General features: G+C 42.7%; 1 protein-coding gene across 1 annotated transcript in view; it reads left to right on the top strand.

Annotated features, from left to right (window-relative positions):
• The window catches only part of SND1 (staphylococcal nuclease and tudor domain containing 1), a 379,791-nt gene that overhangs the window by 217,095 nt on the left and 141,533 nt on the right, over nucleotides 1–21,163 (top strand). The window contains exon 15 of the mRNA XM_010975627.3: nucleotides 18,573–18,714. Coding sequence (XP_010973929.1) covers nucleotides 18,573–18,714 — 142 coding nt within the window. The remainder of the gene's footprint in view (nucleotides 1–18,572; nucleotides 18,715–21,163) is intronic.

Below are 21,163 nucleotides of genomic sequence, written 5' to 3'. Positions count from 1 at the left end.
TAATATCATCCTTTTGGTGAAAATGTTGGAGTAATCAAAAGGCAATTTTTTGGTTACTCAACTGCAGTTGGGGGAAAAGTTTTGACATACCGTTTTGGAAAACATAGTAGTTACTTTTGTGCTAATAAGGGCGGATAAGCCCACCCAAACACTCCCCTCTGGACCACACTCCAGGGCCTTCCAGCAGCTGGATTACACCGTGGGGGTGGTGCTCCCTTGGCCTTGGAGTCCACGTTCTTGCTCAGGTCTCCCATTGGTGGCAGAGTAACATCCTCAGCGGGTTTTTGAGGTAGAGGCGCATTGCTGTCCATTGACGCTCCCGGTGTAGTGTCTTAATGATCTTGACTGCTCTTGTTTAGTCACATGCTGCCTCCTACCTTCGTGTGTTTTCTTTTTTTCTTTTCTTTTTTCTCTTCTCTTCTCTTCTCTTCTCTTCTCTTCTCTTCTCTTCTCTTCTCTTCTCTTCTCTTCTCTTCTCTTTTTTCTTTGTAGCAGTGGATCTTAGGAAACTTGTCTCATTCCCACACCAAACTGTAGCTTGGTTTCATACATATCTTTATTCTCTTTTCCGTCTGGATATTGGAGAATTGATTTGCTCCTAAAGTTATTGAAAAATAAATGCAAGTTTAATCTCTCCCAGTTCTCTCTTAAATAAAAGAGGAGAGCTAGATCACGTGGCGGGGTGAACATGAAAAAGCTCTTCCATTTAATAGGTGTCAGAACGACCTTGTTGTCTACCTTCATCACACATTAGTCCACCTAGATTGCAGGGTTTTGGGTGCCTTCTGTAGTAGAAGAGTTTTGTCTCCCCCTTCTAACCTTCCCTCCTTTTCACATCAGTGTCACATTCAGCGTGTGTGTGCCCTTGGGCTGTTTGAGATATATGGGTCCTCGGCTCCCCAAGGCATTCTGGCGATGTTAGAGTCTGAGGGACGGATAGGCACGTGGTGTCAGACAAATATTTGACATCCGGATGAAGGAAAAAACAGCAGAATAAGGGCCATGTAACACCAACATATATAATGGTTTCATTAAAGTTGCTTAATCGTTTTTGTTTTTTTTTAATCTTTGTGTCCCACCATTGGTCCCCTTCTCGGTTGCAGGTCGTGGTAAATGGCAGTTTTTGTTGAGCTGGCAGTTTTTTCACTATGCTGCCGTGATAACTGACTGTGACCTGATATTTGTGTGTGGACCCCCCCCCCCCAGGACACGTCCTTGAAGGAGGAAAAAGACATATATAAGCTCCTCGATTTTTGTTTCCTTAACACACTCAAGAAGTGTGCCATACGGAAGAGGTTGTATCATAGTTGTGAGACTGCTGACCTGTACGTTTGCTCTGGTCTTAAAGGCCTCACACTTTTTCAGAGTTGAGTTTCTACCCATGGTCCCTGTCTCTTCTCTTGTATTTTACAAGATGATTGCACTGAGAGAGGGGCAGAGTGCATGGAAACCCTCCTGTGGAGAGCCAGCAAGTGCAGGGCCTGCTTGGCTGCCTTCCTGTTGTGGGAAGTTAAGTCACCCAAGCGCGGGAGCGAGAGGCTGCCTGCCTGCCTGCCTGCCTGCCCGCCCGCCTGCCTGCCTGCCAGCCTGCCAGGGCGGCTTTGTCACGTGGTGCTGAAACAAGCAGACCTTTTCACGTCCGTTCAGCCGCTTCCCCCGGGCCCGGGCGGTCGTGTGCTGGCTGCTAGGTGTGCCTTCGGACTTCGTGTTCTGCTCTCCCCGGTTGAGCCTCTTACATCCCTTTCCACATCGAGTGTTGTGTTTTCCGTAAAGTACACGGCATCTGTGCGTCATGCCATCTGAACCCACCCTTTGGCTGGGGCTTTGTTCAACTTGGCTCTTCTGCATCTCCTCACATGTTTTTCAGGGTAACCACTAAGAACAAAAACCCTGGTAGTTTGGATCCTCAAGAAATTACTGGTTTCCTTTATTTCTGATTTCCGAAGGTGGGGTATTCCAAGTACTTGTCATTGCTGCCCTTTCTATAATCGACTGGGTTACCCTTCGGGCCAGGATGTTCCAATGAATGTAAAACCAACTAAGAATTTGATCAACTTGGTATGAGATCTGATTTGTTTTGGAGGGTGGTTCTGTGGTGTTCATTCATTTCATACATCCATGTTTTCATTATTAGTGGGTTTTGTTTTGTTTTTCCCTGATCCTGCCTCAGCTCCCTCCCTCTCCGGCATAAGAAGAGTCAGAATGTGCGTGTCAGTGGAATATAAGGCTGTTGCTAATCTTAGGTTTATTATTGTTTTTGCTGTAGCCTGCTCTGTAATAAATACGGTCTCCTGCAGATGTAACGTGTAAAACAGGCAATAAAATGTGGCTGGTGCGTGGCTTACCATTGTTGTGGTAAATCAGACAAATCAATTACGATTCCGAGGAAAGCATGAGCTCGCCACCCCTCGGGTTGTAGCCGGCATGCACCGACTTCTTCCTCTGCCTCCTTCCACTAGGACTTGGTGAGTCACAGTGTCTGTTGAACTTTTGCTCTATTTCCTGTTGTGTGTGCCTTTCCCTCTCTAGTGCATGTTAGGATGTTTTTATTGACCACACCACACGAGAGGATAGAGCCTAGCCCAGCATCCTGTCCTCTACAAGCTGCATTTCTAAAAGCCCCCCGAATGGATCAGATTACCAGGGGTTGTCCAGCTCCTGAACATCTTCTGCCTTTTCATGAGTGGAACCCTGATAACTTGGAAACAAATTTCACTGTTCTTTGATCTCCTCATCTCCTTCCTTGCCTTCTGGCTGGGCTCCCTTGTGGATGGTTTTCTTTGCTCATGTTACATACTGACTTTTTGGCAACCTCCTCTATCCATGACTGATTTTTGTTGGAAAGGCATAGTATTAATAATATGAATGTGCTGAAACCAGAGCCTACAGTGGTCCAAAGGCTAGCCCTGGGGATGGAGGGTAGGTGGCCAGACTTGCAGGTCCCTTTTTCTCCATTAAGTCATGAAATGAAGACTTGCAGAGTTGACCAGTGAGATTCTGACTTGCAAATATAAAGGATAGCAGTGTTCCTTTAAAATGCAATAAATAAGTAGGATTTTAAGCATTTCCTCCTGACCTCTTCCTTGATTTCCTTGTTTCTCAGCATCTTCTTGAACTTGAATAGCGCCGTCCTCTTTTCCTCGGGGTAGTGGAAGCAGTCTTTCTTTCAGTGAGGCTTGGGGACTCTAACAGAAGTTATCTTTCCTTATCTCCCAGTGGAGCTGGACCTCGATATAAGAGTTTTAAAACATAACTTTTGGCTGAAGAGAATTAAAAAGTGGTTTGCCCAGTAAATCGGAGGGAGATAAAAAGCAGGACAGTCACCCAGGGACTTTATACCTTGGGTCGGTGTTGAAGAGCAGTTGCCCTTAGGTGTCTTCTCGCCTAGTTCTTTAGGCTGCCGCCTCCTCCTCACGTGATCCTGAAGTTCCTTTCAGCACCCTTTCTGTTCCTTCCACTCACTGGTGATTTGATGGCACAATGCTCCTTTTCTTGTTTGTTTTGTTCTCATAACTCTTCCCTCTTTTACTCTCCCTTAGCCTCTGAATAACCCCCGAACATTCTAATGTCCCTTTTGTGCTGACCACACAAGGTCAAGGCCTGTGGTTCTGCCTGGGATTCGTTTGCTTAGCACTAGAGCTCCCTTCACACTCCATCCTTGCTGCCCAGGGGAAATCCCAAAGGAACCCTGTCCTGTAAGAGTCAGAGCTCTGGCTGCTGACCTTGCTTTCTAGAAGACTTACTGTCCTCTAGAAATCTGACGGCCCCTTGCAGGGAAGCCACGATTAGTACTAGTGGTGCCTTCCATCTCTCCCTGCCCGCCTCCCTCTGCAAAAGAATTGGGGCTGGTTGAGGAGACCTTGGTCACGTCAGGGAGTTTGCTTCAGCTGGTTGCCCTCCTTGATGGTCAAGGGCATTGCTTTATTGCCTTTTCTCCATCAGTCTTTCAGCCGTAGGAGTCCTGTGTGACCAATTCTGGTTTCGTAAAGCTCTCCTACTCACACTCCCCAGAACTTGCAAGAATGTCCCCCTCTCTCCTGACAAAGAAGTCAGAAAGCATTTCTGCTTTCCGTGGGAATAAGAGAGAAGTCTGTCTTTCTTAGGCTGAACATGATACTGAATGAAATTGAAAAGAAAGGCTGGAATTTGAAAAAGATTGTGTTTCAGCCTTTACCACAGTTAGGGGTTGTGTTTAAGCACCTTCTTTAAAAAATTTAATCCACTTTTCAACTGAGTTCTCCTAGTGGATTTTTTTTTTTTTTTTTTTTTTGCACTATAGGGCACTAAATTTAGGACATAGTCTCTCACCTCTCTTATATAGTTGGGGATATCAGGAGAAATTGTTAATAGACCTTGAAACTGGTAAGATTACTGGGTACCCTTTGAGTGGAGAACTGGGCACTGCTTGGTAAACCCTTGGGGGGCTACCTGATTCTGTAGCAGTCCTGCCCCTTTGTTTCTAACTGGGCTGTTTTGCACCCCAGTGGAGAGAGAATTTAACTTGTGAAACCTAATGATGATGCAGATGACTCCTGTGTGTACAAATGTGGTCCTGTATAGATACAATTAATTTCCACTGTGTAGAAAGATGATTTCAAAACTACATTTTCACTCGGTCGTTTTCCTCTGCAGCTTTGCATCTTTAGCAAATGCACTTCAACATTCCTAATTTGCGTGTAAATATCTGTCCTCCAAATTCTCCTCTGAATCACTTGTAGTATCTTTCTGGTTCTCTCATTAATTAAAATAAAACTTTTGACACGTCTTCATTTTATATTTGAATAAAAGTCACGATTTTACCTGTTTAAAAATTATCCTCTAAGATGGGAATCAGTTACAGAAATGAGAGAAATACAAAACTGACATGGGGCAGTAAGAGATCATGTGATTATGAGCTTGGAAAATCTTTGTTTTATTGCCTACTCTGTGCCTGAAAATATGAAGAGTCATTTGGTTGTGAAAGTTCTTTTAAAACATAAAGTTCTGAAGTGAATGTGTCTCTCATCTGCAGAATGCCGATTCCATGCCGGTCCCTTACTTGATCTGCCGTCACCGACAGGCTTTTGTGTTGGAAAATCCAGACACCATAGTAGGTTGAGGTAGAGGGATTGGACATTGAACACAGGGCCCATTGACATTTGGTAGCTGTGTCCCAGCTTTTTAAATTCAGCTCTTAAAAACCTTGGAAAGAAACGTTTGACCTGGTGACTTGCCTGGAGGTAGAGCACTATTAGGGGCAGCTTTTTTTTTTTTTTTTTTTAACTTTGTAGCTCCTTTCGCTAAAACATCTTATTTTCAAAATAATCTATAGATGATATGTCACTGCAGTGAATTCTGTTTTCAGGAAGTTTTCTGCCATATATTTTTCTAGTTCCCTTCTGACTCCTTGTCAACTATGACTTCACACCCAGGAACGCATACAAATGAGCCCCTTAGAAACAGGGTCCTAGCTTTCATTTCAGTGTCTTGAGCTGTAATGATTTTTCTTTCTTCCTTTGTTCAAAGAAAGGAGAAAGGAAATTGAGGGATCCCAGGAGCATTTTTTTCTGAGGGAAGTGTCACTCTTTCCAGAGAGAATTGCCTCTAGCACAGATCCTTTCCTTGCTGGTCGATGCTGTTCATTGCTTTTCTGTTTTCTGTGTGCATGTGGGTATTATCCTATGATTCTATTGCATGGGTCCAAATGGGCTAAGTGAGCCCATTACAGGCTTGGCTAAATGAATGTTAGGGTATTTGGAGGCAGTTGATAAAATTCCTGATTCCCAGGTCCAGGTGTGTGACTGGGTTGTCTGATCTGAGTGATGTGATCAAACTTGAAGCATCTCTGCCTGGCCCCGGCTTTGCTCTCCACTTCACTATCGTAACACTACTTAGCCCTGGATTGAACTCCTTTTGCCCTGTGGCTATTGCTTATGTAAACATCTCAAAGTAAGTCATTTTACTAACATAGACATTCTGCTTACTCGTATTTTAAGGCTTTAGTTAGCATGCTTCCAACATATTCCCTACAGAATATGTTGTACAAAATTGTGGATACTCTTGGCCGTGTTGATGTCCAGATAAATATCTTTGAATCAGACCTCAGGGTTGCTTTGGAATAACCTAGTAATTTTGTGCCAAGTCAAGGGTGTTCTGAGGAAGAAATGATAGAATTCTTAATATTATGTTAGATTTGAGAGGTTTTGAATTTGGAGGAAGACCTACATTCTCTCCTAGTACATTCCTGAAACACGCCTGGATCTTGACCCGCTGTGGGGGCTCTTCTTTTATATCGTATTCGGCCTGTTCCGCTATTTCATGTTCTCGTTCTGCTGAGACTGGCTACTTGCTCTTTTTAAGTTACTGGCTTTTCTTTCCTGACCAGGCCTTCCTCCTCCTCCAGAGCATCTCCCTTCTCCCTGGCAGTGTCACCTTTTTATCCCCACTGCCTTCTCATCATGCCTGCCCTCAACTTCTACACAATCACTCATTACCATGATTTTGTACTTGCTGATATATTGATTGCACACAGGTTGACCTGTGTGTAGTGGGTCCTGAGTAGTTTCTAAACTCCTAAGAAATAGGGATCTTTTTTTTAATCTCTTCACAGTCTAGTCTAGATTTGATCCGCCAGGTGGTGACCTAAACCCTATGAAATTGTGTTTGAACAAAGGTGACCCTGGATCCTAGATACACGGTTAGCTGTGCTGGATAGTAACCAGAAGTGGGAGGGCCAGTAGGAGGATGCAACAGAAAGGATGTGTATTTTCTAGAATGCAGCAGCAATGTGGAATACATGACAAATAATATGAGCTCCAATATCAGGTCACCCACGTTGAAGTCCGAGCTTGACTGCTTATTACTTTGTCACCTTGAAGTTATTTAACCTCTCTGTGCGGTAGTATTTTCACCTGTAAAATGAACGTAATCATGGCCCTTACCTCATTAGGTTGTGCTGTGCTTGAATGAGAGCTAATACATGTAGAGTATTTAGAGCAGTTGACATAATAGGAGATAAAGAGAGACCAGTGTGGTGGTGGTGGTGGGGATGGAGGTTATTAAATGGCTGAGCGCTCGGCCTAGCAGACAGAAAGCCCTCTAAAATAATCCATCACCATCATCAATGGTATTTGTATCCCGAACTTTTTATCCAATTCAAGTCCCAAATCATACTCCTTCCTTTCCTGAGTTATTTTACTGCCTTTTTCTCTCTCCTTGACATGTAACATATGCTGTTGATGGCTTGTGTTTTAAGTAAATTTGTCACACTGAGTGTGATCACATGAATGATCAAGCAATAAGTATTTATCAAGAGCTTACTATATTCCAGGCATGGTGCTGGGTGTTGAGGATATAACATGAAATGAGACAGATGCAGTCATTCTAGAGCATATGCAATTGTTCTGTGGTTACAGTTGTGCTAGAAGATAGAAGCCTGTGAGAGTGTGTCCTCACCGCCATACCTTCTTCCGTGTGGTCAGAGACTGTCTTTTATTAGCGATTGAACCCAGGACTTCATGCATACTAAGCACTCACTCTACCACTGAGCTATATACCTCCCTGCCCCCCACTTAAGTGAGTTTAATATGAGGCCTAAGGAGGAGTTAGTTGAAGGTCTTGTTTGGGGCTGAAGGATAAAATTCCCACAGGAAGACCCTGAGGTGGAAAGTGACGTGTGAGCGGAGTAGTGGAGTCTGCATTTTCCCCTCTGTTCTGGCTGCTCTGTGGAGAGACGAGGCAAGAGTAGCTTTAGTACCTTTACCTGGTTAGGGGAGGACATTGCAGTGTGCTTGGTGGGGACTGAATGGTGCCTGGAGCTAGCATTGTGGCAGTGGACGTGGAGAGAGAAATTTGAGGTCTACTTTGGTAGAAGAACTAATAGGATTTGGCCATTGCCTGGACCGGGGGTCAAAAAGGGGGATGGAATGTGAATGTTGTGTGTATATCCGAATGTCCAGCACAAATATCTGGTGGTGGTGCTGCTTTTCTGATATGATAAAACACCGGTGGCACAGATTTGGGAGGAAACTTAAGAATCTCTGGACATATAGACAGGAATGTGTGAAATTGCGCAGAGAATTAGGAGAAGGGGCCCAGGCCAAACCCCAACCTGAACACTTAAAGAAACTTCAAAAGGAGCTTCCCAAGCTGTGAGAGGGAAAAATCTTAGAAACTAAGAAGAGAGAGCACTTCACAACACAAGTGCCATCCATAGTTATGTATGCACTGATGGAGAAATGACACCAATGGGAGATCTTTGGTTGAAGAAGAAATTTGTTATCGTGACCAAATCTCTTTGTCTAAGTTCTCTGCCATCACTCACGCATCCTGGGGTACATGGTTTTCCATTGATAGGCTAGATTCATAGAATCTCACATTTAGGACCGCAGTACAGTATCCGCATGCGAATGCATTATAGCGAAGTGGTGAAGTCACTGGTGAGAGGCAGGGTTATAAGTCTATTTTTTCTTAGGAAGAAATAGAATTCCCCAGCACACCCCCAAACCCTACATGTCTAACCACTTTAAAGTTATTTTTCTTTAAGGGTAGTTTTATTATTGTCTGGCCTACCGTTGCACATTTATCCCGGCACACGTGTGGAATTCTGGGGACTTCATTAAATCTATTTCTGTTCCCAGCCACGGGGTGCTTTCTTTCGTCACGCTGCAGACGTTACTAGGAACACATTCTCCTTACTCTCACGTCAGGCTAATGTGTGATTTTTGTTTGTTTTCTACCTATTGCCAACACTCCTCTTGGCTCTGCACCACAATTGTCTAAGTTAATCTTCTCTTCCTTAGGAAAAGAGCTGGTTTGCTGTCATCAGTGCCATAAAGCCCGTGCTTTAAATGCTGTTTTTGAAGGGATCGTGGGGCAAATTTCACATGCAGTTTTAATTCAGGGTGTTTTCCAAATCAGTTCACAGGCGTTATTACAGTGTCCATAATATTTATTTGTCTCAAAATATATGGAACAATTATAGAGAACTAATTCACTCCGGAGAATGTTGACTGTTGGCTCAAAAAAAACTTTTTTTTTTTTTTTTTTGAAGAGACCTTTATCTGACCTGAATAATTTGCAAATTTATCTGGGCAAAACTGAATCAGCCCTGAATGTTAATTGTATTTTCCTTTTTTAAAAACAAAAACTTAACACTTTTTTTAAACACAAATTTTCTGTCAACAATTTTGTTTTTAAATGCATCAAATATAAATAAGCCAAAGGAAGAAAATCATCTCTACTAGCACTGCCAGAAGTTTTTCAGTAAAAAAATAGAGCTATTCGGCAAAATGTGGATTTTCTTCTCTCTTTTTTTCATTTTCTCCCCCCCCCCCCTTTTTTTTTTTTTTAGTGATGAAAGGTTTTTTTTCAGAACAGGGACTTTCTCTGTTTTATTCCTGACTGCACGGTTGGTGCCTAGAACAGTGTCTGACACAGAATCATTGCTGAATTCCTTTTCCCACTTAATTCTTTTTCTATACGAATACTATTCTTTTACCTCATTTTTAACGTCTGCCTAGTACTCTGTCTTATGTATTGTTGGATATTTAGTTTATTTGGGTTATTTTTTTTGTTGGCAAAGAACATTGATTCCTTTAGCTAAATCATAGTCTGTAATTATTTTCTTAGAACAATTCCAGAAAGTAGAAACTTAGGCCAAACGATAGCATAAAGTTTTTAAGCTTCATCACCCTACAAATCTTTATTCGCTAAAATGATTAGGTTTCAGTTAAATGCCTTCATTACTCTTCTTTTCATATTTTGCAGTTTTATTAGCTAGTATTGTTACAATTTGACTACTCATATGCAATATATTGCATGTAATTACATGTATACAATATACTGCACATTTTTTTTAAGTTTACATATATGGGCTGATCATTGTTTCTAAGAACAGTTTAGAGCTTTTGCTTTCTTAACTCACATAAATATCAAAGGAATAAAGCCAACCACAACATAAGAATCAATAGAATGCAATAATCCAATCAGCCTTTATTACTCTTAAAACTGACCACCTTCTGTATTAGTTAATAATTTCTACCATAATGGTTGTCCTTGTTCGGTTTCAAAAACTAGAACTTTGTCTTGCAAATGTTATAATAATTTAAGAAGACTAATTAGACTTACTAAAAAACTTTTTGTTTAAGATTTATTGGACCTAAATATGTCTGCAAGCAAAAATGAAAGTTGAAAGTACTTTTAGGGGGTGTCAAAATTATTTTAGTCATCTAACTTTTCCTTAACATTTATTTTGATTTCTTATTAAAGTGGTGTCCTTGTCTCACGTGGGGCAGAGTTTGGCATGGCATCAGTTTTCTTGCCTCTGAGTCCTTGATTTGCCCATGAAATGAAAACTTGAGCTTCATCAGACTGTCTTAAATTCTTTACTCTGCACATCTTGTTTTAATTATATCTCTCAAGCCATTTTGTGGTTCGGTAATAAATTCTTACCTATTTCATAGAAACTTCAGAAGTGATAAAAATTGATTTAAAATTTTTAAAGAAAAGAATGTGTTTCAGGCCTGTATGTTACTTTTCCATCCTAGCCTTGTAATTGTTATCCAGAATTACAGACTCTGGTTGATGTGCTTTGTTACATATTCTCACTGGGCGTATCGTGTGTAAGCTATGTTTTTAGACCAGTCTCATGTCCTTTTCATGTCCTTTTTCTGGAAACATACAAGATGTTTATTGTGGTATTGCTATAACAATTTATTATTTTTTTTCTTAGAAAAGTAACAGAGTTGTTAAAAGTCAAAAATAGCCTTTTTCTCATATCCACCATTGGTTGTGTTTATCCTTACCAGTTTAAGATGGGAATACTGCCTTTAACTGTTTTCTTATCAATGTAATTGTCTATTTTATGTAAATTGGTTTTTTGTAATTTAGATAAATTACATGTTTTTGGAGCGATACATAACCTGAAAATAATTAGAAGGTGGTATGCCTTTCAGTGTGTTAAACTCCTCTATAAATATTTTTTTGTTACAAACTGATATTTTTGGACAACTATCTCTTATGTCCATATTTTAAATTGTTTCACAATAAAATAAGTTTTCTTCCTATCATGACTAAAGCAGCCAGTGGTAGCAAAACTAGAGTGTATTGCGATGCTGATGGATAATAGAAGGAATTTATCTGTTGATTCAAAGTTCTCACAGACAGGATAGTCTTTCTCCTGAATAAAATACACAAAAGCAATCCTATATTTACCTACCTGACCTTAGATAAGACACTTGCTCTATGAAATAAGGATAGGAATTTTTTTGTTTAAATTTTCAAAGGAGAGGGGAGTAAACCAAGAACGGGGAAGGCCTGGATTTGGGAAATACAACCCAGGAAAAGTGAAGGGAATTCCCAAGGTCTTGGTGGAGGGAAGGCCCGGGGTACCCGCTGCGTAGCAGGCCTAGTGGGCCACCGCGCACTGCACACCCGAGGATGGGAGCGCTCCAGGGATGGCTGTGATTTACAGAGTCAGGAGTTTAGAAACACTGAATATCAATTTAACCAAGAATTCTAATAATGATCTTTGGGAGAGTGAGAGTCTGTAGAAATGGGAAGAGGGGCTGTTTGGGGTGGAGTTGTGGGTGGAAAGAAGGTGGAGTTTGTTTGTGGAAACTCCTAAACACCACAGAGCCGTTAACTTTGAGATAGTTGTGTGGATTGGCAGACCTGAGGAGGGAGGTGGCTTGGCACTGCCTAGGTCATCCACGTTAGGGAAAAAGGAGTGTAGATCAGAAGAGAGCAAGCTTTTGTGGGTGATACATTATCCTAAAGTATATATTTATCTTATCTTAACCAGGTATCTATTTCACCAGGTAATTATTTACCTCTACTCTTTTATATGAGGCTATGCTAAACTTATAAATCAACTTTTTTTGGTCTTAGACAATAAGCCAAGGGCATTGTATTTCCTAATGATCAAATGCAGATTTTTCCACTGAACGGCAGTGACTTCATTTCTAAAGGTTAAACTGAATGGTTCTTACAGCATAATTTCAGCTGGTTAAATGTGGGAAACTGAAAGCCATTCAATAAAAGAATAATCTCTGAGCCTGTGTAGAACTTTCATTTGATTGGGAATTGGGTGTTATTTTATTCACGTTAAGCCGGATCACATAATGATTTTATTTCAAGGTAGGAAAGAAATGTCAATAGGCATATGTACTTAGTGGTCCTTTTTCCTTATTTGAACACAGCATTTCCTCTGTGTAGCCAATTGAGGATGGCAGTGCGCTTTCTCTGAGCCACTGCCTGGAATTGATACTTCCATGCTGCTTTGGGGAAGCAGATTTTTTTTTTCCCTATGCTCTCCTAACCCCTTGTTTTCTCATCCAGACTATTTTCTGCTTAATTTTTTAAGTGCTTTAATGCATTGAATAGCTAATTAGATTAAAGTAGTTTACTCAAAACACAATTACTGTGCTGAATTTTGAGCTTGTTATTCACTCTCAGTTCCATGTAAACTAGTTGACCAGGAAATTTTTCTTGAGTTTAGAATGAAAATACTACATTGTCTGCCTACTGAGTTCATGTTTTCTCATTTATTTTAAAATTTAATTGTAGTTGGTGGAGTTTTGACAAACATGTACACATGTAACCATCACCACAGTCAAGACAACGGCCATCAAAATTCTTCCGCCCCCTTTGCAGTCAGCCCCCAGCCCTTCCCATAGCCCGCGGCGACCGCTGATCTGTTTTCTGTCCTTACAGTTCAGCCTTTGCAAGAATGTCATAGAAATGGAATCACGTGTTTGGGATTCATCCATGTTGTCGCTGTATCCTTTTCATTGCAGAGTAGTGTTCTGTTGTGTTGGTGGACTACAGTTGTTGATCCAGTTCCCTGTCGAGGGGCATTTCAGTTTTATCCAGGTTGGGGTGATGACAGTTGAAGTCCAGGCCATATTCTGGGAGCCCCCTCATCTGTTTCTGTCACAGGGCTTGACTTGTTTTCAGTTGCCCTGCCGTGGTTGTCAGAATTCTGCTTTTGCACATTTTCATTCTAAACACAGGGTTGTGTCTTCTCTCCTTAGCATTTGCCAAGTCCTGCTTTCTTTTCCCACTGTTGTACCTCATGGAACAGAACTAGGTGGTGGGCGAGACCAACCAAATACAGACAGCTGTAGACACCTTTCTTTTGCAGGGCTCCTGAGGGCAGGCACATCCTTAACATTTCCAGTCTGGTTGCAGAGAGTTTTTTGGTTTTTGTGGGTTTTTTTGCTCCATATTGGGGACCTGAAGCTGCACGTGCGCAGACACGCTCAGAAGCTTCCTCCTTCTTCCTCTTCCAGTGTGGGAGGCCCTCCAGTCTCTGCTCTTCGGTCTCCACTCTTCTGGGCTGCCCTCCCTTAATGATTGGTAAAGAAGTAGAAGCAGGGAAGAAAACAGAAGGTCATGTTATCTGTTGAGTGTGCTACAGATGAGAAGGCAGCCTCCCAAGTTGAGGGCTTTCTTCCAACTTAGCACTCCTACAAATGTCCCCTTGATACACACTCCCCGGAGTGGAGCCCAGAGCCTGCACATGGTTTCTCGTACATTCAGACAACTTTGGAGGCCCAAGTAAGGTGCTGTGCCAACCAAGTAAACAATGTGAGAAACTAAACCACAGACAACACCTAACGAAAGATTATTGACGGACCAGCTTCAACCTTTTTTTTATGCTTTGTTTTCTTGTAGTGTTTCATTTTTTCAGTCAGTGCTTTTCTCTAGGGCTCTCTCCTGGGTTCACTTCATTCCTGTTAAGCTTGTACCTCATTGAAGTCGTACACCCTCCACCAGTCCCCCTTACAGACACCTCACCATGAAACATTGATAACCAGCCAGGGGAGGTTAGCTTCAAGTTTTTAAGTGCTTCGGGTGATGACGGAGCTGGACAGCATCCCAAGGATCTTCTCACAGGGCCCCATTTATGTCAGGAGATTATCTTGCTGTACAGCTGGCTCCTTGCAGAGAACCACAAACTCATTCTGTGAATTAGAACATCACATGGGGCCGTAGTGCCTGGGTCATGGGAAGGAGGAAGAGTGTGAAGTGATGGATGACTTTTTTGCTTTCTGATAGAGATGTGGTTATGATTTGTCTCCCACATGGCTGCAGGAGAAATTCTGGTCTGGAGGGCCCTGGCAAATTAGATAACTACGATGATGAGTTATCACAATACACCTTAGAATGAGGGAGCGTGTTTGCTTCCATATCCTTAGCCGTAAGTCCTGATTTCCGTGCTTTTTTTTTTCCCCTATGCATGTGTCCTCTTGTACACACAGATTTTGCTGCTTCAACATTAAGATTGGTTGGACCCAAACAGCATTGTGCTCTGGAGTCCTTTAGCCTCAGGTCAGCCTTATAGAGACAGGATAGTCAGCCCTTTTAGGGGAGGAAGCTTCCTGGTTTGCTGAAATGGGGAGTTCAGGACCCAGTTGTCCCTGCAGGAAGCTTCATCAGGGTTGAAGGGCCTGTTTCGAGTTCTGTCTCTCAAGTGCTTGTGGAGTTGACTACCCCCACGGTACCATGATAAACTGCACATATTTGTTTTTAGTTCTTTTTCTATGATGTTAATCAAAGAGTGATTGTGATGATGAGAACTAATTAGTGAGCTTCATTATTTAACAGTTCCCGAGTGAGACTTGCCCATGATAATCCTGAGTGGTTAATTGTTAACTAATAGGTTTATTCTGATTCCCATTTCCCTGTGCTGTTTTGTGTGATGTGATGTTTGCCTCTCACCAGTCCTAACTATGTAAATGCCTACCTACTATGTGGGTGTTTTTCGGTGCAAAAATCCCAGAGTTCACTTTGCTAACATCTAGTGTGAACGGACAGGCTAAATCCCTGTTCCAGAATTTGGAGAACTTTGATTTATGCAAGTTCTGCTCTTCAAGGTTGCAGGAGACCTCGCTATCTAAGCAGTGTCCTTGTGGACCTCTGTCCTGGGCCTACTACGTACGGTTTCTGCTTCCCCGGTTTTCCTCCCTGCCTCCTGCCCACAACTTCCTCACCTTTCCAAACTTGGTAACTCATTGTGCTCAATTATTTCAAACATGTGTTTGCTCACACAGCAAGGTACTTTGTAGAGGTAAGTTGCAGTCTTACCGGCTGAAGGGGGTTATTTGCATGCACCCACATTTGCAAGAGGTTGGCCTGCCAGTCCAGAAGTGGGGGCAGAGTAGGGGTGTATAATTAAGATGTCTTTATAACTCTTAAAGGATCATCCTGCCTTTCTTCAGGGTCGTTCAAAACCCCACTCCTATGAGTCTGAGGTATAGATATTAAATCCTTTGAAATGAAGTCACCCCAGGCACATTTGTTGCATCATTACTTTCTCAATTTCAAGGTGCATTGAGGAGGCAGAAACATTCCTTAAAGAGATGCCATCCACAATAGCAGGTTAAATGTAGCTAATGCAACCTTAAATTAGCTTTTCTAGGAGAGCCGAAAAATACTTATGTTTGGTTTGTTTTGTAGCACAGGTAATGTGAAAACTACCAGTGCAACAAAAAAGACTTACCTGCTCAGAAGTACAGTTGCTTCTTGATTATTTACACCAGTGGAGGGGAATATTGGTCCAGAAAACTATAGCTAATTTATCTACGTGGATTCTCAAAGCCTTGGGCCTGTGTAGTGCCAGATAACTATGGCAAATAGATTCTCAGGCCTCATGTAAATCAGCCACAACTAGAATTCTGAGCAGAAATATTTGATATTTAATAGTCTTACCTTGAAATGAGCGTCCTATGTCATAAGTCTCAATGTTGTTATCTCTTTAAATTTGAGACCATTAATCTTTATTTAAAAATATGTTTGGAGTTCCAAGGAAATCTTTAATTTCACTAAATCTTAGAAGATCCTGCTTCAGGGTTATTGGAGGAGAATTTAAAATGTCATGTTAATAACATCCTTTATACTTTATCACTTGGCTACCCTTAAGATCCACCTGGCATCTTAAACTCCTCAGTAGGGCCTTAACCAGCCTCTACTATACTGTTTCTCATAATCATGTTTTCTTTTATATACCTATTGCTGTAACCTTAGAAATGGGTGTTAGTCTAGCACATTGCTGTATCTTGGGAAAGCAAATCGTTTAACCATAACATTTAGTCCATTTTACAGTAGAACAATCAAAATTCCTACAATAAAAAAAATTTCCATACCTGAATTAGCAGAGATGATTTATGGCTCCACCACCTGCAGGAACTTGTCAATCTGCCTTACCAGTCTTTTCATTTGAGCCAATGACTGAAACAAATATTAAAGGTTTCAAGAGTTTTTGTGTTGAAAAGGAACTTGGCAAGCAAAGGAAGAGCTTGAGATGACAAGGAAAGACAGACACCATTGTCTGCCTGTGACTGAGATTTGAAAGAGCTGACATCTTTTGGGGGTTACATTCAATGTAATTAATTGGCTTTGTAAGAATTTGTTATTCCCCCAAATCTACCAACTTGGGCAAGATTTCCATCTCTTCCCTTAACGGGTGATCCATAGGCATATCCTCTTCTCCATATCTTGTCTTGCAATTTTGCCTCTAGAAGTAAACATGGCCAGTTCTGGTAGGCTTTTGAAATTTGCTTTCATGACTTTGATTGTCACCATTGGCTTTCACTTCTAATCTTTGTCATAATTGATGACATGTTACATCCTCTGCCATCTTGCCATGTTTTCTTTGTGTGATAGGACCAAGTTGTAGGTTGAGACTTAGGAGGAATCAGGAACATCTATTGGGGTCTTTTTGTTTGTATGTTTTTATTGCATGGCTGACAGTAATGTCCCTTAATTTCTCCTTGATCCTCAGCCTAAGTATCTCTCTTGGTAAGATAGGTAATCGGTTAGCAAAATAGGAGAGTCTGCTACAACTTCCCTTTTTAGTGTTAACCCTAGGGGCTGGCTGCATGTGTGCCACTGTATTCCTGTAAGCATTTTTTTCTCAGATAAATACATCCAGGAGACAGTGATGAGCAAACGTCTGTTTCTGAAAAACAGAGATTAGTGCAGTCTTGAGGGAAAAGGTCTTCTCTTTGGAGACGTTAAGTTGCCTCATGATTTGCGATAATCAATTTGATAATTGTGGTTGACTTATTGGCTCAGCTCATGAATAATGTCCCAGATTTAGACTGGTGTGGCAAAAGGATTTTAATCAGGTAGTGCTTTCCTTCCCATGGAGCATTTGTCTTGCTTGACTCTCCTGGACTGCAGCCAACTGCCGGGAAGGCATTTCCCCACTGTATGTGTCTAGTAGAATGTGTATTGCTTAAGTGTTCATCGGGGGAGTTTCTGTCCCACTAAAGCTCATTGTTAGCCTTACTTTTTACCAGTGCACCCTTAGAGATACTGAGAATGGATGACTGTCTCTCCTTTTCTCTGAGAATCTATTTGAAGGGAAGGATGAATCTCATTACTATAAATATTGTTTTCATCCCAGCCTACCTCACTGCTTCTGAATGAGAGGAACCCCTTTGGCTGCTGTGAAGACTCTCAAATACTCGATGGCTAGTTAAATTTTCATTATCTAATGTGCATTAATTTACATACAATAGCTCTGTTGCTAGGAGCAGAGTTAGAAAGGAAGAGCTTGGTGAGTGCTGACTGCTTGGGTCACAGGAATCGGGACAGTGTGCAGAGAGTTCACTGTCCTCAGAGGGAGCTGGCAGGTCTGCTGGCTGCGCTGCAAAGCTGCAGAATTCTGATATCCAGTGACTATTCCCCCAGCACATGCCGTGTGATATTTCAATGCTTGCTTACCTTATCATCTGTTTAATTAGCTTGAGAGACTGAAAGGATTTGAAGGCTCTGAGCTCCTCTGAAGCTGAGAGCTCTGAGGCTGGAAAGGTTTATGATTTGGTACCCTTGAGAGTAGAATGCATGCACTTTGTGTTAATGTGTGAAAAAAAAATGTTTAAAGCGCTATGCCACTTCATGTGTTTTTACTGTGTCTGTAATTATTCACTCTGATACGCTGTGGTATTTATTGGTCCCCATGGACAATGACATCCTGCTGTTACAGATATCCCAGGCCAGGAACAGGAGCAGTGTGCCCTGGGTCCTGATTTTCCTGAAAAGCGCACAGAGCAGGACTTCGCGGTATTGGTGCCCAGGGAAGGCTGCGTTTTTCCCTTCATTAGGAAATACTTAATCTACATAATCTGTGAGTCAGGGTGAACTGCTTTGAGTTTCCTGGGAAAGGGCTATATCACGGAGTTTGGGAGTCACTTTTTTTTTTTTTAATTAAAGTTTCAGTTTAACCTCCACAGAAAGTGAGTATTGGTTTTCTCCCCTCAATTTTATGTAGAAGGAAGAAGAGCTCTTCTGTCCTGTCCCAGAAGAAAGGTGAAACTCTCATTTCAGGGCACCTTCTTAACTTTTACATCCACTGAGTGCTTCATCACTGAAACAGAGGGAAGCAGAGAGTCAATGTTCTAGAAGCTTTTGATTAACTACATTTCTCCTATGAAAGTCTGTCCTGGTTTTAGCAGTGTCTGATTTTCTAGGGTTATTTGCCTAGCTTCCTGTGGTCGGCCAGACTTTTTGCCCTACACCAGAGAGAAAGAAACATTTGCCTAGATTGCATTTACTTTTCTGACCATTCTTCTTCTCGCCCCCAGGATACCCAAAAAGCAAAGCAGTTCCTGCCCTTCCTCCAGCGGGCAGGCCGTTCTGAAGCAGTGGTGGAGTACGTGTTCAGCGGGTCTCGTCTCAAGCTGTATTTGCCAAAGGAAACTTGCCTTATCACCTTCTTGCTTGCAGGTAAGTCCTGTGTGTTATGCATTGTTCCGAAAATTCTTCCTGTAGCTCAGAAGTCATCAGCGGAGGACATGTGCACTCCTTCCCCCCTGTTGCCGACAGGACCTGGAGCCCACGTGGGTGCTTCAGTCTCTGAATTGGGATATAAACGCAGAGTTCCTAGATTTGATCCATCTGTTCCTGCAGACCCGGTGCTGGTCCTTTCCTGCTGCTCATTTCCACCAACCACAGGCTGCAGGAGTGTAGGACAGCTTAGGAGACAGCACCCACCCTCCCACAGCCCCGGTGAAGGGAATTCCACTCGTGGGAAAACGTTACTGATGGGATTCCCCTGGTTGGTGTGTCACATCTGGGGTACACTGCCCTGCGGTGTTACACTTGAGCAGGGCCACGGAGGCTGAGACCCCCTGTCCTTGTAGCTCCCCAGGCAGTGCCGTTCGTCTCTTTCACGCTTTGCAAATGTCACTAGGATCCAGATCCTTTATGGAACCCCACACATGACATGACCTTCACAGGCCCCTCCATCCCCATTATTACCATCTGGCACTAAGGCTGACTTGCCAGGGTGAGCCTTCCTCCTTTCTTTGCTGGCTGACTGTCCATCTTCCTTATCCTATCTTTTCTAGTCGCTTAACATTTCACAGGCCAGCAAGACTATGCACGAACTGCGCTCTGCGCTCTGAAGGGGCTGATTTACACGTATGCATTCAGGAGCATTCATTTCTTCTCTGCCAGCGGCGAAAAAACTTACTTGTTTCCAGCCAGTACTTTGCAGGGGCTGTGGTCTTGGAGGGAGAGGGTCATTTTACTTCCACACCGTGCACCCACCCCAAGACACATTCACTCACTCCCAAAAGACACGTTCCATTGTGTTCACCCGATGCACGTTGCTTTCTCTGAAGCTGTCCTGTCGCCTCAGCACTTCTTCCATCAAACTCTTGAGTAGAACTTGCCAGTGGGGGAAGAGAACCGGGGTCATGCTTGCCATCCCCTGCCGGATTGCCTCAGCCTCCCTCTCCTTGAAGGCATGGATACTTTCTTCTCCACAAGGGTCTCCCTCAGGCCCCAGCTCAGTGGATTATTACATGAAATTAATCACTGAGCATGTGGCTGTGAGGCCCACGGTTGCTGCTCAGCCTCCCTCCTCCTTGAGGCTGCTGCCTGCTCTTAAGAAGTTGATGATCGCTACTCAGCGGCTGGCCCTCTGAAGGGGCTGACTGACAGGCAGCTCAGGGGCAGCTCTCAAGAAGAAAGGCCGCAACAAATCCACACCTCACTGGAGGGCTGTGCTTTCGTTCCTGCGAATGTGCGTTGTAAGCAGAGGGGCAATGTGTGCGCAAGAGACGTTAAGATACCCGTAGCGGAGGAGTTTCTCAGCAGTGCGTTTTTTTGTTCACAGGCTTTGAGGTATATATTCAGCTCATTCTTTGCTCTCTGCCTGCAAAACACAAGCATCCTTCTGGCAGCGTAGAGCTTTATCCCAGAGGTGTGAGAGATAAACAGTATTATTCTTTCTGGGAAACTTGGCCCCAGATCTATAGGGGAAAAGAAAACATTGACGTTCTGGCTTCTAAACTCAAAACGACCTGAATGGAGCCAGCTCAGAGCTTAGATTTGTCTTGGCTGCAGTCTTTCTTCTGGTCGTACCTTGCTGGTTGTACACAAGAAGCCTGATCACTCGACTGTGCAGCAGCCGGTTCCTCCGTGCACTTGGCCTTATTCGAAGCTTAGCGATTCAGAAGGTGTTGTCTGAGTTAACGTACATTGTGAAAGATAGATTACAGAAACAAATACCTGTTAAAAATACAAGCTTTTACATTTTTCTCCTGCCATACTCCATGCAGTTGTTTGACGCATCTTCTGGTTTCTTTAGAAACCTGTCAGGGATACAGGGTGTTGTAAGAGAAAGCAAACCTCGGCTTGAATCATGGCTCTGCTATGTACAAGCAGGGGACTTCAGGGAGGTTTTTTATTCTCTTCAAGCCTTAGTTTACACATCAGTTAACTGGAGAGAGTTTCTTGCCTCTCAGGAATTTTGTGAGGGTTTAATGAGATGTGTAAAGGTTCAGAACAAGCCTGCCATAAAGCAGATCATCGATGAATGTTTCCTTCCTGTTCTTCTCACAAAGACTTAATGAATTCATAACCAGAGCTTTCCCTGACTGTGTGGAGTGGCGCAGCTGTGCGGCGTGTGTGTGCACGTAGCCCTGGCTCTACCATGGAGACTCTGACCTACCCATTAATTCAAATAAATCAAGAGAAGGATCTGTCCTCGCCTCCTCCTGACTAAGCAAAAAGCTCACTAAAAGAAAAGCCACTGGCTTTTCCCTTTGATTTTGGAGCAAGGAACCCTGCATCCTGGTAAGACATGGTCCTTGGTCTCAGTAAGCTCTGGAGGGAAAGCAGACATGTAAACAAACTGTAGTGTTGGGCACTAGGTGAGATAACAATG

Source organism: Camelus dromedarius, chromosome 7, assembly GCF_036321535.1.
Source record: "Camelus dromedarius isolate mCamDro1 chromosome 7, mCamDro1.pat, whole genome shotgun sequence".
Lineage (NCBI taxonomy): Eukaryota > Metazoa > Chordata > Mammalia > Artiodactyla > Camelidae > Camelus > Camelus dromedarius.
Note: the sequence above shows the minus strand (reverse complement) of the source record. Positions and strands in the feature narration are given on the sequence as shown.